At 33.5% G+C, this 17,342-nt stretch overlaps 1 protein-coding gene across 2 annotated transcripts; it reads left to right on the forward strand.

The window, feature by feature from the left end:
* Nucleotides 1–7,016: 7,016 nt before the first annotated feature.
* On the forward strand, nucleotides 7,017–11,731 carry LOC127083260 (threonine--tRNA ligase, chloroplastic/mitochondrial 2). Of its 2 annotated transcripts, none has more exons than XM_051023553.1 (8): nucleotides 7,017–7,407; nucleotides 7,783–7,929; nucleotides 8,048–8,195; nucleotides 9,121–9,374; nucleotides 9,566–9,943; nucleotides 10,286–10,594; nucleotides 11,024–11,224; nucleotides 11,314–11,731. In XM_051023553.1, the coding sequence occupies exons 1-8, from the start codon at nucleotides 7,141–7,143 to the stop codon at nucleotides 11,572–11,574; spliced, it is 1,965 nt and encodes a 654-aa protein (XP_050879510.1). In that variant the 5' UTR covers nucleotides 7,017–7,140; the 3' UTR covers nucleotides 11,575–11,731. The 2 variants fall into 2 exon arrangements, with proteins under 2 accessions (XP_050879510.1, XP_050879511.1); XM_051023554.1 differs by having other exon boundaries at nucleotides 7,253–7,407; nucleotides 7,775–7,929.
* Nucleotides 11,732–17,342: the final 5,611 nt, after the last annotated feature.

Genomic DNA, 17,342 nt, shown 5'->3' on the forward strand with positions numbered 1-17,342 from the left:
TCTAATATAAAAAAGTGGTCTCAAAAGGTTCTAAATATGTCACACTTAAGTTGGGATCCAAACATAACAAGTGGTCCAAACTAATTAAAAGGCTTGCTGTCTTCGCAGGGTTCGCGGCGCCAACATGGGTCGCGGCGCGAACTGAAGGAAATGCAACTTCTTTGCCTTGCAAGCTTCCTCAACACTTTTTCTTCCAAACTTTATTCTTCAAGTGTGCTTCCAAGATGCCCATCAAGCTCCTTCCAAATTTTGCTCATGCAATTCAATGCTCTCTTGTCCATAATTTCTACAAAACTAACAAATAAGTGAAATGTCTACTCAAAATATAATTAAAATAAACTTAATTGCATATTTACTAAATTGTGAGAATAAAAATGTGTAAATTCGATAAGAAAATGGTAAAAGGGACCAATACTAATATACGAAAAGTAGTGATAATTGGTCCCTAACAATACCTAATTAAAATCCAGCAATGACCTAATCATATTTTAAATAATAATAATCTAATATTTAAATAACCACAAATCCATTAAAATAAATTGCTCGGTTAGTTAATAATAATATAGCTTAATAATATTAATTAAATAAATTCTAACTAACAAAATAATAACTAATAATGATATAAATAATGATTTTTATTTAAAAGTATTTTTTCTAATAAGTTTTGGCCTAGTTTTCTAATGAAAATTATATGTCATTCTAAATGGTTAAATAAAAACTATATATTAAATTAACAATTTAAATGATACCTTAAAAAAGTTCAAAAAAAGCAACTAAACCCTAGGATAAGATCAAACTTCTAAGAGAGGATAAAAAGTCAAAATGATTCCCTTTGACTTTTTAGATTATTGGAGTTTACCAAATTTCCTGTATGAGACCCTGGATAAGTCAATACCTTATACTATTGACTCAAATGAATAGGAAAAAAGTGATCAAAATTTGGGGTACGACAACTACCACAGTCAACAAAATTTCCACTCTTTCAATAAGGATACTTGTAATTGAGGCAAATTGGATGCTTGTTGATTTTTTTAGAGTTAAATATATGAATCCTTTACAGTGATAAGGGTTTCCTCACGATGGTGAGTATCCCTTTACAGTGATTTTTGAGGTTGTTTAAGGGACCCGCTCATGGGAGGTGAGATATCTTATAGGTGGCCGAGACTGTTGGGTTGCAAGCAGGTAGTTAGATTGCTGGAATATGTTGTGGTGGTTGCGAGCGTGGTGCTCTTTGAGTAATGAGGAATGTGTATGACTTAGAGTCCATCTTTATCTTCTTGAGGGGTAATGTATTTATAAGAGTTCGTTATACATAGAATTTTTACCTCTTGGACGTGGTCTTAACCGCTCCCCTCATACTAGGGGAGGTTATTGACCGTCTATCTTCTCGGAGTTAGCAAGGACTTTCTCTTACACGAAACCCACGTTCGCATGCCCCCTAAGACGAATCCCTTAGATTCCATCCGGACGACCCAACTACTGGGAAATGGCGTCCTAGTCTAGGGCTTTACCAAATGTAACACTACAAAAAGTAAACGAAGAGCAAGCTTTATGAACCTGTGAAACCTGGTTTTGTTGAAACCGACGAAGATGGTGAAGGAAAGTTGTAGGCTTTCGAAGAGAGGGAAGGAAAAATGGTGAAGTAGATGAATATTGAAGTGAATGATTAAGGAGAGAAAATGAATACTTCAAGTGAGGAGAGTAATTTGTGTTCCACCTGTCAAAATCTGATTGAATAGAGTGAAACTAATTAATTGACTTCTAAAATGCTAAAATGCCATTTTTCATGTGTAAACTAGTAGAAGACTCGTGCGTATGCATGAGTAATTTAAAGTAGGTAAAGCTCAAAACGTATTGAAAATACATAATGATAATAAGACATAAGTATTATTGAGTAGGTCTTGTGTAAACATTAATGAAATTGTCCACAATGTAAATGAAATGATACAAAATCATAGTAAATATAAGATAGTAAAAGTACTTTAGGACAAAGTCATATAAATGATAAGGAAATATTTATTGAAATAAGTAGTACTTGATGAAACTATAAGAAGTTATTGTTTCAAATAAAAGCAAAATACTTAGAAACATTAAACATATGTAATTCTAGACAACATTATGAAAAACTTCTTTGAAGACCACATTGGTTGTTTGACATAATGAACTATTTTCTTTGTCATGAATTAATATTTTCAAACCACCCTTATTCTTGACTCTTAACATGGCAACATAGAGTTGTCAGTGACTGAACACATCCTTTGGCAAATATAAATCAACATAGCCCAAGTATTGTCCTTGTGATTTGTTAATTGTCATTGCAAATGAAACAATAATGGAGAATTGTCTTATAATAAGTTTTAATGGACAAGGAGATAAAGACATTTTTGGTATGTAAATTGTATTTTCAATGTGGTTACCTGAAATAATTTTTGCTTCAATGACATGATTTTCTAGTCTAGTAACTATTAATCTTGTACCATTACGAAGACCTTCACTTTGATCCAAATTCCAGATCAACATGATACATGAACTGATTTTGAGTTTCATGGAATGATTTGGCAACCCTGATGTTTTCAAACAATTCAAGAATTCAGGTGTTAAATGCTAGAAACCATCATTGTCATTTGCTTCCAATCTGTCAATAAAATCACTACTCAAATACTCCTTTGGCTCACCTATATAGATGATAATATCGAGTTAGCATAAAAATAGTAACATGTAAGGAAATAGAAATGCAAGAATATTGGCATATAATGGTAACCTGGAAGAAGATTTGTGATGTAATCATTGATTTCATCAACTATTTCAATAGTTGAAGCCAAAATAGCTCTACTTTGTTGGAAGGGCTCACCAAGTGATTTGTTTGTCTTGTTACATTTCGGAAAATCTTCATAATACCATCCGAAACGATTCACTTTGAACCGTTTACTCATACCAATAGTATTGCAGAAAGTTTCCTAATAATGCATAATTGTAGTAATTATGCAAGAAACAACAAAGTGAATTTATAACTAAAGTAAGGAGGAATGTTGATTAGGAACAACCACTTACATTCTTTAGAGAAAACATCTCCCCAATTGTTATGACATCTCTAATAAAGGAGAATGATATGTATTCAAAAGTCCCTTGTGATCCAGTTGTGAGTGAAAGCGTTTGCGAAACATCTGTATATGGCTTCCCCTATTCAAATCTAATGGATAAAGAAACACAATAACAATACACAATAAAAGACTATATACAAAGGCAAGAATAAAAAATCTAGTAAATCTATAGATATGTATATGATAAGCATACTTTGATTTGAATTCAATAACTTGGGGATGGTCATAGTCCAACAACAATTTTGATCCATTCCAAGCATTTGAAAGATTGAGCTTCCCAGTGGCTACAAGAATTTAAAGTTACATGTGAAAGAATTAAGTAAAACACAAGGACATCATATATGTAAATTTTTCAATAGAGGAATGTATATGAGCTTTAGAGACACCAAGCATGAGTGAGTATCACAACTGGGGGGCATTCTCTTTTATGTAGGCCACTACTTGATTTACGTACATCTCCCAAAGTGTTGCATCTAGTTCAACACCACAAAACAAATATAAACCCAAGAAAAATTACATTGTGTTATGCTATTAATGCAACAATGGTAGATAATGTAGGTGTGCAAATATGGTGTAACATACCATTCATCAGATAGTGTAACATTGATGCAAGCCTTTTTCCCATTCCCACCAGTTTGGGACTTCACGACTTGGTGAAGAACACCAATGACATATACTTACGGTAATAAAAGGGGGTTAGGAGTTGTTGGTAGACAAGACTGGATATTGGAAGGAAATCGATAAAACATTGTACCGTATAAGCGATAAACTTGAAAGTCTCCATTACAGAAATCTCCAAATGGTTTGAAATTGAACCTTTGAAGTGGAATCCCGAGCATGTCAATGGAAGTGATTATAGTGGTACCATTAAATTATAGTTTGAACTTGCTCTCACAAACTTTCAATGATAAGTCATTAATCTGAGGCTCTCCATTATAAACTATGTAGGTGCGATGCTCTTTTAATGTCTGGATCCACACGTCAAGTTCACGATTTCGGGTTACGACTTGGATTTGGTGACCCTGGTTAGGGAAAAAAAATTCTTATGAGTATGTATATATTAACAAAAGTGATAAAATCATAGAAAATACAAAATACATACCTCTGCATCCTGAATAATAGCTTCAACATGTTGTTGTCCATTTCGTTCCTTCACTATCCATAGATCGATAATGCGTATAACAATCTTCCAAAGTTTTTGTTCAGGCCTTAAGTCAGTGATAAGAATAGGTGGCCTAAACATGATTTTATGTTGATGTGATCTCGAAAATACGATATTGTCATAAGTTTAATTCAAAAAAAATTCTAACACGGGAAATGGAGAAAACAAACCAAACCAGAAGAGTTGAATCAGACATATAAAACATAATAAATGAAACATGAAAAATGCAAACTAGAGATAATACCAAACCATGACATGATTTTCTAAGGTTCTCAACTCTAATCTGAAAACTGGAAAAAAATACCAAACCATGAAACATATACATAAAAATGAAAACATATCATAAAGATGACATGATTCTAGGACATGAATTCTACAGAAAAAAACATATTCAGATGGAGAAAAACATAAACTGGAAAAAATATCAAACCAAAAAAATGCAAATTGGAAAAAAATACCAAACCATGATAAGATTTTCTGAGGTTCTGATCTCTAACACAAAAACTGGAAAAAAAATACCAAACCAGCAAAATGCAAACACGATACAAACATGCCATGATTTTCCGAGGTTTTGATATCGAAAACAAGAAATACATATACATACAAATGAAAACACTTCACAAAGTCCATTTAAGGACAAATGAAACATTAAATACATTTTAACCAAACCTGAAAAATGAAAGCTTGGAATAGTTGAACAAATGAAACATGAAAATAAAAACACATCACAAAGTACATATAAGCACAACAGAAACATGAAATACATTTAACCAAAACCAGAAAAAACGAAAGCTTAGAAAAGTTGAACAAATTACACATGAAAATGAAAACACATCACAAAGTACATTTAAACACAACTAAAATATGAAATACATTTAACCCAAACCAAAAAAACGAAAGCTTGGAAAAGTTGAACAAATAAAATATGAAAATGAAAAATTAACAAAATGAAAAGTTCGAAAATCACCATATACATAAAAATGAAACAGATCTTCATAGGATACAAAGGAAAAATACATTCAAGGACTAAGTAATGAACTCACCTTCAAAAAACACGTGCAATCTTAGAAGAAGGTGATGAGAGAGAATGGAGGATAATTATTCAGATAAATGTAAAAGTTGAAACTGAATACTAATGGATGAATGAATGTGTTAGTACTATGAGTTGTTGTGTTTACCCAAATAAAGGAAAACATTGCAGAGTCAAATTTAAATGATGTAGTAGGGGCTGAATCCATGTCGCCACTTGGCATATCCGACAAATGTAATTGGTGGATACTTTATTATTAGTCAAGGGCATGAATTAAGGAAAAATAAATAATGAAAAGAGCAAATTAGGGAGAGCTTAGGTATGTTTTATGCTTAGTTAGATAGATAATTGATTATTTTAACATTGAAGGATATTATAGGAAGAATAATGACAATGTCTTAATGGTACCTATATAGTTAATTATTTTTAATTTGTTTAATAAACTTAAATAGTCTATTGTTAAAAAAAGCTGATTAGACTAATTGGTGTCAAGAGGACTTGAATACATTACCATTGCTTTAACATGGTAACACATTACAACTAGACCAACCAACACATTTGTTTATTTTATTGCAATATATATTATATATATATATATATATATATATATATAATATATATATATATATATATATATATATATATATATATATAGTTTAATTATTTAATATTTCAATAGTTTATTTCAATTATTTAATTTATTAAATAATTAATTTATTAGATATTTCATTTATTTAATAATTTATTATTAAAATTTTTAAATTAGTTTAAATATGAATATTTCATATTTCATATTTTAACTATCAAACTATTTCAACTAATTAGTTTAAATATAAACTATTAATATTTAATAGTTTATATTTCATATTAATATTTGAATACTAATTAAACTAATTATTATTTTAAATATTTAATATTTAAAACTAATAATTAAATAATTATTTAATTATTTAAATAGTTCTATTAGTATTTCATTATTTATTATTTCAACTACTAAGTATTTAAATATTTGAAATAATAATTAGAATAATTATTATTTAAAACATTAATATAAAATATGAAATATTAAATATTAATAACTTATATTTAAATTAATTAGTTAAAATATTTTAATAGTTAAAATAGTTTAATAGCTGAAATATGAAATATTAATATTTAAACTAATTTAAATTTTTTAATATTAATTGAAATATTAGTAGTTAAAATATTAATAGTTGAAATATTTAAACTAATTCAATTATTAATATTTCTAATAAAATAGTTATTAGTTGAAATATTTAACAGTTAAAATATTTAATAAACTAATTATTAGTTGAAATATTAAATAGTTGAAATATTAAATATTTAAAATATTAAATTGTTAAAATATGAAATATTAATATTTAAACTAATTTAAATTTTTTAATATTAAAATATTAAATAATTAAAATATTTAATAACTTAACTATTTAATAAACTAAATAATTGAAACAAGTTATTGAAATATTAAATAATTAAACTAATTAATAGTATATGTAATATATATATTTGTTTGAAATTATGTGTTATCATGTTAAAGCTATATGTTAAAGCAATGGTCATAGGTTCAAGTCTTCCTAGCACCATTTTTTCCGTAGAAATATTGGGTATATAAAAAATCTAAGTCTGTTTAATATTTATAGTTTTCTACCTGCATAAAAAAAAATACTAGGACCAAATTCAAAAAAATCTAAGTCTGTTTAATATTTATAGTTTTCTAAACGCATGAAATTAAAATCAACCATATCCTGTGGATACAAATTTAGATGAGGGTGGTGGACTTCTGAATCCAGTTCGTTCTCCTCCTCGAACCACTCACACTTGCATCAATGGCTTCCTTCACCATTACCCTTCCCACAATTTTTTCCTCAATTACTTCATCTTCAATTCATTTCCTTAAATCACAAACCCGAACACCTTTGGCTTTCGGTTCCCTCCGCTCACCAGCTCCAACCCTCTTCAACAGAAAATTCACCACTCTCGCCGTCGCCACACGCCCCTCCCAACCCGCCGCGCTCCTCGATTCCGACGACCAAAACCGAGTTGTTCTCCCCACTAATGAATCCTCCAACAACCTTCTCAAAATCCGCCACACGGTACTATTTTCAATTCAACTTTTGTTGCGTTTAGCTGCACTTTCTGTAGTTCACCGGATTAATCTAGATTGTTCTATTAGCATTAGAAATTGAAAATTCTATCCTAACGTTGTTTTTATGATAAATAAAAATAATGTTTAAACTGGCAAATCATAGCTCAAGACAGAAACCAATGGTGTTATCACCAGAGTTCGAACATGATACTCACAATGATTGTGAGTTTTTAGTGGTTATTACCACTTAATCTATAGACAAAAAAAAATTAACTAATAAGTGGTATGTTATGGGAGAGGACTTGTTGGTTTACATAAGTGTATACTAGTTGCTGAATGATTTTATATCTTTATTTTTCACTAATAAGTTGCAGGGTTGCAGTGTGCGCATGTGATGGCAATGGCTGTTCAAAAGCTTTACCCTAAAGCAAAAGTCACAATCGGGCCTTGGATAGAAAATGGTTTTTATTATGACTTTGATATGGAGCCTTTGACTGATAAAGATTTGAAGAAAATCAAGAAAGAGATGGTAAACTGAATCAGTCCTTTATATTTGGTAGTTATGTGGTTGTTTGTGTGCTTCATGAACTCTGCATTATGCTACATATTTAGGGTATGTAGTTATTTATTTTTTATTTTGTCTGTAGGATCGAATTATTAGCAAAAATTTTCCCCTTGTAAGAGAAGAAGTTTCAAGAGATGAAGCTCATAGAAGAATATTGGCTTTGAATGAACCATACAAGATGGAGATTTTGGAAGGCATCAAAGAAGAACCCATCACAATTTATCATATTGGTAACCTTCCATTTCTTTTCAATTTTCACTTGTTTACTTTGTGTATGCTGAATTTTAAAAGCTAGAGGGTGAAGGATGTAGAGAGAAAAAGAAATGGTGATTGCGCACTCTAAATTCATGATTGTTATGCTCCATGCATGTGTATATTAGACATTCTTGTACCTATAGGGAGATAATGGTTGTTGCATGGATCTACTAACTTTGGGGTTGTTAGGCTCTGTTTTTGTGTGCATCTATTTCAGTTTCAGTCATTCTGGTGTTATATTTTAAAATTCTCCCTCAAGAATAGGTTGTAAGCCCACATTTCACATATAATTAGCAGAATTAAGTCCACTTAGGGGTTTGTCTTTGATGAAGTGAAAATCTTCCTCATTTTGTTTGCACCATGTTTGTGTAGGCCTAAATACTCCTGAAGTCAATCTCATCATCATCTCCACAAGTTCACAAGTTGTTTGAGTCATAGCATAACTTTTTGATTCTCTTAGTCCATGCCACTCTGCATTTTTTCTCTCATCCTTGTTTTAATATGGCAAGAATTTGTTTCTTGTTACCATATTTGTAAAGTCAGTAACAGTAATTATTTATGAGGTTTGCATGGCCACCTTCAAACTAGTATATGGAGATTATATCTTTCAGTTGTCTCTGAACGATATGGCCACTAAGTCCAAGTATTTAGAGCACTGAACTTCTTTTCCATCTTTAACTTGATTAATTAACATTCTTCAGCAGAATGAAAATGGACAATATAGTGTGTCTGATATTGGATGAGTGAAGATGGAAGTGTAGAGTAGAATAACAAAGAAGAGGCAAAGATGTGCTCAGAAAGAGTGTTTTCAGGTCTCACGTTTGTATTGAAAAAATAAGTTATTGCCTGAGGTGTTTCATATGTTTTTTTACCTTACCTTATGTTCCTTTTTCCTTGAAGGTGGGGAATGGTGGGACCTATGTGCTGGACCGCATGTTGAATCTACCGGAAACATTAACAGAAATGCAGTTGAACTTGAGTCTATTGCTGGTGCTTACTGGAGAGGAGATGAAAGAAAACCAATGCTGCAAAGGATATATGGCACTGCATGGGAGAGTGAAGAGCAGTTGAAAGCTTATCTTCACTTCAAAGAAGAAGCTAAACGTCGGGATCATAGGCGTCTGGGGCAAGATCTTGATTTGTTTTCTATACAGGTACAAATCAATGTGCTGTGATGCTGTATATAATTGCCCTTCAAGTTGATTGTGCTTTCTATTTTGATTGTTGTTATAAGTCAGACGAGTTACATTTCTTTTTATGATTCCTAATTTTGTGGATACATAACTGTTGATTCATGAATAACATCTTGCATTTAATGGATTGGACTTCTATTAAATTTATGCAGGAGGATGCTGGCGGGGGTTTAGTTTTCTGGCACCCAAAGGGTGCTATTGTCAGACACATAATTGAAGATTTTTGGAAAAAAGTTCACATAGAACGTGGTTATGATCTATTATATACACCACACGTGGCCAAAGCTGATCTTTGGAAGATCAGCGGTCATTTGGACTTCTACAAGGAAAATATGTATGATCAGATGAGCATTGAAGACGAGCTTTATCAGCTTCGACCAATGAATTGTCCTTATCATATTTTGGTATACAAAAGGAAGCGTCATTCCTATCGAGACTTTCCTATTAGGGTAGCAGAATTGGGGACTGTTTATAGATATGAGCTGTCTGGAAGTTTACACGGTCTTTTCCGCGTTAGAGGTTTCACACAGGTTTGCTGTTATACTTGGCTCATTATCTTGTGAATTATAGAGATTTCAATGAAAATGTTGATTCCGTTATCTTGAAGTTAATTCTGTATGTTTTTCACGACTCTTACATAATAGATAGCGAGCTTTCCAAGACTGGTAAGGTTGCATACGCATGACTGTCTTGGACTTGACGAGTGTTGATTCCATTACCTCTTTTATTTCTAAATCTATGGCCTGTAATAACTTAATGTGTAATATTGCATTGCCGTCTCAAAGTTTCTGCATTTAGTTTTAATTCATTTTTTAAGCTGCATGCTCATAAATTGGTTCGGTTCTTGTTTGACTTGAATTTCTTTTGTACAGGATGATGCGCACATATTTTGTTTAGAAGACCAGATTAAAGATGAGATCAGGGGTGTCCTGGATCTTACTGAAGAAACGTTGTCGCAATTCGGTTTTGAAAAGTATGAAATAAATTTATCTACAAAGCCTGAAAAGTCTGTTGGAGATGATGATATTTGGGAAAAAGCTACCTCTGCTTTAAAAGATGCTTTGGATGATAAAGGTTGGAGCTATCAAATTGACGATGGTGGAGGTGCCTTTTATGGGCCAAAGATAGATGTCAAGATTGAGGATGCTCTTGGGAGGAAGTGGCAGTGTTCAACAATACAGGCAATTCTTAACTTAAGAAGTCTTTGAAATATTAAAGCAATCATTTGCCTCTATCTGATAGTTTTTGATTTAATGAATCTGATCTGGTCTTGTTTGAACATGCTTATAATAAGTGCATATGACATATTATGTCCTGTTTGGATTAATCAAAAACAGCTTGCTAGACCCATGAGGTAAGCTGTTTTGGGTGGGAGATTTTGATTTTTCAATATTTTTTAACTCAAAAAACCTAAGTGAGCTATCACAATTAGCTGTCTAGCCAAATGTGATAAAGAGCTTCATTTCAAAACAATTAGCTGTTTTGGGGCTATACTGTTATTGCTTGTATATACTTGTATATTGTTTACTTGATTTTGAGTGAAGCAATTTGCATGGAAGTTGGAACTATTTCACTATTTGCTTGACTTAATTCTTTTTCAACTGAAACAGGTTGATTTTAATTTACCTCAACGTTTTGACATCACATATGTTGATTCAAACTCAGAAAAAAAGAGACCTATAATGATCCATCGAGCAGTGCTTGGATCCTTGGAAAGATTCTTTGGTGTTCTGATAGAGCATTATGCTGGTGATTTCCCATTATGGCTTTCTCCAATACAAGCTCGGATTTTGCCCGTTACAGATGCCCAGGTAACCTTTGACTACTTATGAATTATTTGCAGATTTGTTTGTATGATGGGCAGTGAGTTAATGAGAAATATTTGTGCATTTGCAAATAGCTTGAGTACTGCAAGGATGTGACTAACAAACTGAAAAAATATGGCATCCGAGCTGAGGTTTGTCACGGAGAACGCCTGCCAAAGCTCATAAGAAATGCTGAAAAGCAGAAAATTCCCTTAATGGCTGTTGTTGGGTCAAAGGAAATTGAAACACAAACAGTTACAGTTAGATCTAGGTTTGGTGGGGAGCTTGGAACCATGCCCGTTGATGATTTTATCAGCAGAATAAAGTTGGCTATAGAAAATCCAACATCACTATGATATTAACAAAGATTAAAGTTGGTTATAGAAAATCCAACATCACTGTGATTGTCATTCAGTATCTTATTCACCTGTGTATTAGTTTGGAAAAGGTTGAAGGGTACGTTTGAAACATTATATGTTTATATTAAACAATAATTATTCATTCAGTGCCTAATGCCTATGTTCTCCTCGTAGTGATGGTTGCTTTGAATTCAATTGTGAATTATTCATTGAAGAACAAGTATTAATTAAATTTGTATCAAAGCATTTTTTGGTGAGTTAAATACAACCTTTTTAACCACATTCATGATGTCAATTTCAGACTCTTACTTTTAAAATTAGATTGAAAATTGGATTTGTCATTTAGTAACATGTATATATGCCATTTTTTATTCAAAGACATGATTTTGCATCATTAACCCATTTGCTTCTTTCAAGAATAAGGTATTGTTATCATGTATATTCTGCATGACTCTTCATTTACTTGAAACAGAAGTAATTGACTTCATGAGAATATTCAGCAATACAAGTATGATTCTTTTGCTTTGCATCTTTTGCTTGGTTGGAGAAAAGTCAAACAAATCATGCAAACAACAAACTATAGCCAGCAGTGCAAGTATTTATTTGACTACATGAGAATACAACGTGTCAGTGTAGCTCCAACCAAGAAAAGTCTGATTAAAGATGTTTTAATGATGTGCAATCGACTCATTAGCATCACAGGAGAATCATACTAACGATTTTTTTTCCATAATTCAAGAAATGGAAGAAATCACAGTGGCAAAAATTTGTCTCCTGTGGCAGCAACGCACAGAAGCTCTCTTGGCTTCATAATCATTAGCAGCTGCTTTTATGGCATCCTCAGCCGTCAAGCTTAACTGGTGGGAGTGAAAAATGCTTTGCAATCACACTGCAGGACATTCATTATGCATCAATTTAAAACAAGACCAAAACTATTAATCATGGACACATTGCTTAAGCTAAAATCATCATCTAGTAAGATTAAATCAAAGAGATGCGAATGTTCTTAAAAAGGCAATAGATTCATAATTCATTAACCAGTCATCATCAAAAAGGAGATAAAGACCAAGAATAATATGAATTATGCTTTGCAACTGCACAACATTATTTATGCGTCCCTTCAAAACTAAAAAAAGCGGAAACTAATAACCAAGAAAGCACTACTTAACTAGTATCATCTAGAAAGATTAAATCCTAGAGATGGGCACATATCACAAACCAAAAGGTCTAAAACATAACAGCAAAAGATGCAAGTATTCTTAAGCAGCCATTAGATTGATCGTAAAAAAAGAGATAAGAATAAGAAACGTGCTTTGCAATCTCACTGGAGGACAATAACTGTTGGAACCATCTTAAAGAATAAGATTTAACACATATTTGATTGATTTAAAAGTCTTGCTCTTTACTCTTCAGTCGAGTGATTCAACTAATCATTGATAGTAAGACGATTCCCAACACAATGATTTGAAGAGAAATAAAATTTTGAAGTAATGAGAGAGAAAATAGAATTGAGGGAAAGGAGAAGAGAAATTGGATTGATTCTAATGAATATAGACTTTCTCTCGGTCTTAGTTCACAACTTTGAATTCTCTCTATCTCAATAGGCGACCTCCTATTTATAGTGTGATTGCTGGCACATTAAACAATCTCAAAATAATTAACAAAATCTAATTTCGACTCTTTATTGAATACAAACACCTTAGGCTAATACTTGTTGTATTCGAATCTCTGTCGAATACACACAACTTGACTACTACAAGTTGTATTCGAATCTCTATCGAATACATGCATATTCTTCTTTTGTGAATTAAATTCGACTATATCAACTACAAACAACTTTAACTCTGTCGAATTTACAATCATGCTTAACATAAAGAATTACATATTTAACACACCACATAATTCATTATGTCTAAGTTATCTACATCCATCATAGATCTTAATCTCTTGAACAATCCACATGCACAATTTTTGTCATTATGTCAGCAATCTAATTCTGAGTTATGTAGTGTTCCAAGTTCAACTTCCTATTTGTCACTTACTCTCTAAGATAATGGTATCTCATCTCAATGTGTTTGCTTCTTCCATGAGCTATCAACTTTTTGGCCAAATTGATAGCATACATGTTATCAATCTTCATGATCATTGCTCCATGGTTTTTACCTGCAATCTCTTCGATCAAATTCACCGAATCTTCCACAAGCTGATGAGCTAGGTAGTCAGTAATTATACTACTCTTGATGGCCTTCTGAGTCGTATACTAGATATCATATTTTGTTAAAATCATTTGCCACCGGGCAACCCTCCCTGTGAGAGCAGGCTTCTCAAAAATATATTTGATCGGGTCCATTTTCGAAATCAAAAGAGTAGTGTAGGTCAACATGTACTGTCTTAGTCGGCGAGCAGCCTACACTAGAGCACAACAAGTTTTCTCAAGCAATGAATATTTGATTTCACAGGTGGTAAACTTTTTGCTCAGGTAGTGTATTGTGTGCTCTTTTCGGCCAGACTTGTCATGTTGACCTAATACACACTCCATCGACTCGTCGAGGATAATGAGATACATGATTAAGGGTCTAGACATGAGAAATGGATGTTCTTACAAGTACTCTTTTATCTTCTCGAATTCCTTTTGACAATTATCGTTCCACACCACTGCCTGACCCTTTCTCAACAATTCGAACATTGGTTCACATGTAGCTGTAAGATTGTAGATAAACCTAGCAATGTAATTTAACCTCCCTAAGAACCCACACACTTCTTTTTTGGTTCTTGGCTCAGGCATCTCTTGAATCTCTTTTATCTTTGCAGGGTCGATCTATATTTCTCTTTCACTGATCAAAAAGCCAAGTAATTTACCAGACCTTACTCCAAAAGTACATTTGTTGGGAGCATTAACTTGTATGGATCCTGAGTTATCACTCACCACTTGTTTACCCTTAGCTCTTTCCATGGCATCAACATTATCTTGGACGTTTTGTGGAGAATATACCCTACCACTTCTGGTAATTCTTCCTGTACCGGCAAAGTTGTCAACATTCAAGCTTGTGTCTTCACTTGGTTTGTCTTCGGAACGCCTCCCTTCTTGCTTTACTCCATGGTAATAAACATCTGACCCATAATGCCAAGGTACAACATTCTCATTGGAGTAAGGTATAGGACCAGGAAACATGATTGTCAAGGGAGTAGGCCTATCAGGCGGCCGAATATTTGCAGGAGTATATGGAATGGAAATTACTGCCACATCTGTCTCTTCAACTTTCTCGTCTTTCACGATCCTGTCACACTATAGGATACCTTCATTGATCAAATTTTGAATCACAATCCTCAGACTAACATATCCCTCGGGCCGATTCTAGCATTCACAATAATTTGGGGGACACCCAGGAAAAATACCATTTTGGATCAGATAACTCTTAACACACGGCAAAGGAGTAGACAAAAGGTTTACATCCATGATTAAATTCAAACTCTCACTCTCTTACACCATATTAATAGTAAGTCCGCCGTGAGCTGGCATCGGATTTTGAATAACTTTAGGCCCATTTTCCAAGGTAAAATGAATGGCCTTGGAATCCAATAATTCTTGCACTTTGTATTTAAGGGCCCAATAATTCTTCACATCACGGCCTATACTTCCAGAATGAAATTCACAACAAGCATTAGGATTATAACCTGCAGGGAGCCTCCCAGGAGGAGGTGGCATTCCCCTCAAATTAACCAACTTCAATTGTAATAAATGTTGGAGTACTTGAGAATAAGTCATCAAGAGCGGATCAAACACTTTCTCGATTTTGGGTTGTCTTGGCTGATTGTAATTGCAACGAGGAGAGGTTTACTGTTGTTGTTGCTGTTGGTATTATGGTTGTTGTTACTGAGGAGTTGCGGTGACTGGAATGGCCACAACATTCACCTGTTGTTGTTGACGTGGATGGTGATGTTGATGTTGATAATGTTGTTGATATTGATAGTGTTGTTGATGTTATGGTTGGTATTGTTGTCTACCTCTACCTCTCTGAATATAAGCAACGCTTGATTCACCCTCCTTCTTCTTAGGGTAACCACTGAACAACTTCTTACTAACTCCACTTGCAGAACTACCAGTAGTGGCTGACTGTATTTTACCCATCTTGAGACCAACTTCAATTCTCTCTCCAATCATCACCAACTCAGAAAAACCAGTAAAGTACTACCCACCATTCTATCATAGTAAGGACCTTGCAAGGTACCCATGAACATGTCAACCAGTTCTCTCTCCATCAATGGAGGTTGAACTCTAGCAGCTAGTTCACGCCATTTCTGAGCGTATTCCTTGAATGACTCATTGGGTCCCTGAGTCAGACTCTATAATTGGGTCCTATTTGGTGTCATGTCAATATTGTATTGGTAGTGTTTCACAAACGCTTTCACCAAATCTCTCTAGTTTCTGATGTATGTTCTTTCCATATGCATATATCATTCCAACGATTCCCCAGCTAGGCTATCCTAGAAAAAAATAAATTAACAACCTCTCATCTTCAGAATAAGCCAACATCTTGCGATAATAAGCTCTGACAGGTGTCTTTGGACAAGTTATACCAGTATATTTGTCGAAGACAGGAACCTTAAACTTAGGTGGAACCCTTACCCCTGGAACCAGTCCCAGGTCAGTAATGTCCATCCCTAAAACACCTTGCCCCTATACGGCCTTCAACCTTTCTTCCAACAGACGTTATTTCTTATCATCAACATGAGCACTTATGTCACTGTTATGCATTGAATACATATCTTCGTTACGATCCATTTCCAATTCTTGCATTTGAGGGTTTCCCTTTATATTGGGATGCCCCTGCATGTCCCCAACAATGAGATGTGGTCCTCCATGATTGTAGAGTGGTGGTGGAGGTGGGGGGAAATTTCCATGCAGACCCTAATTACGAGCATGATAACCATTAGCATGTTGATCATTAAAATTCGGCCCAGCAAAATTCAAAGCAACATTGGGACGAGGCTTCCCCATAGAAAAATCTTCGTATATCAACTCAGGTCATTCATTCTCAACACGAGGTTTCTCCACAAGAGCCCCAAATTCTTCTTGATTAAGAGTCACATTGGTAATGGCCTCCACGAACTGTGTCATCCTAGCATCCATTTGGTTCCTCATTTCTTCAATGTTAGCCTGAATTTGATCTACCTGATGTCTCTGGTTGCTTCTTGTGGCATAACGATGAATGACTGGATTTGCAATCTCTGCTAAGAAGAGCAGAGTCAATAAGAGAAGTTCGACCAGAAAACCTGTTATGAATGTAGTATGAATGTATGAATGAATGTAATGCATATAATTACATGTTTGTATAATTCCAGGGTCCTAAAATTTTGATTCAAGTTATATAAGCGAAAGGTAATAGAAGATAGACAATGAACACTGGATAGATCGAACATCTAATTCATTAACAAACCAGAGTAACATAAATAGTTCTTACAAGAGGAATAAGTTGATAATCAAAGCAAAAGTACAAATCAAAAGACCCCATCAACAATCCTGATGGTGGCCACTACATATAAAACAAGAAGACAAATTCAATCTTTCCAATTCACATAGGTCAAAGGTCCTCCGCTCTTGAGATACTTCAAGCTCCAAACTTTGGACTCTTCAAACAACTTCTTTGCCTCTTCCTGATTACAATTCTGGACAAGGCTTCGGATAACCTCGTCTTTTCGAAAAATCATACCATCTAAGTACCTACATTGGTCAATCAACTTCTCACATTCGTTGCATTTTGGGA

Source organism: Lathyrus oleraceus, chromosome 5, assembly GCF_024323335.1.
Source record: "Lathyrus oleraceus cultivar Zhongwan6 chromosome 5, CAAS_Psat_ZW6_1.0, whole genome shotgun sequence".
In the NCBI taxonomy this organism is placed as follows: Eukaryota; Viridiplantae; Streptophyta; class Magnoliopsida; order Fabales; family Fabaceae; genus Lathyrus; species Lathyrus oleraceus.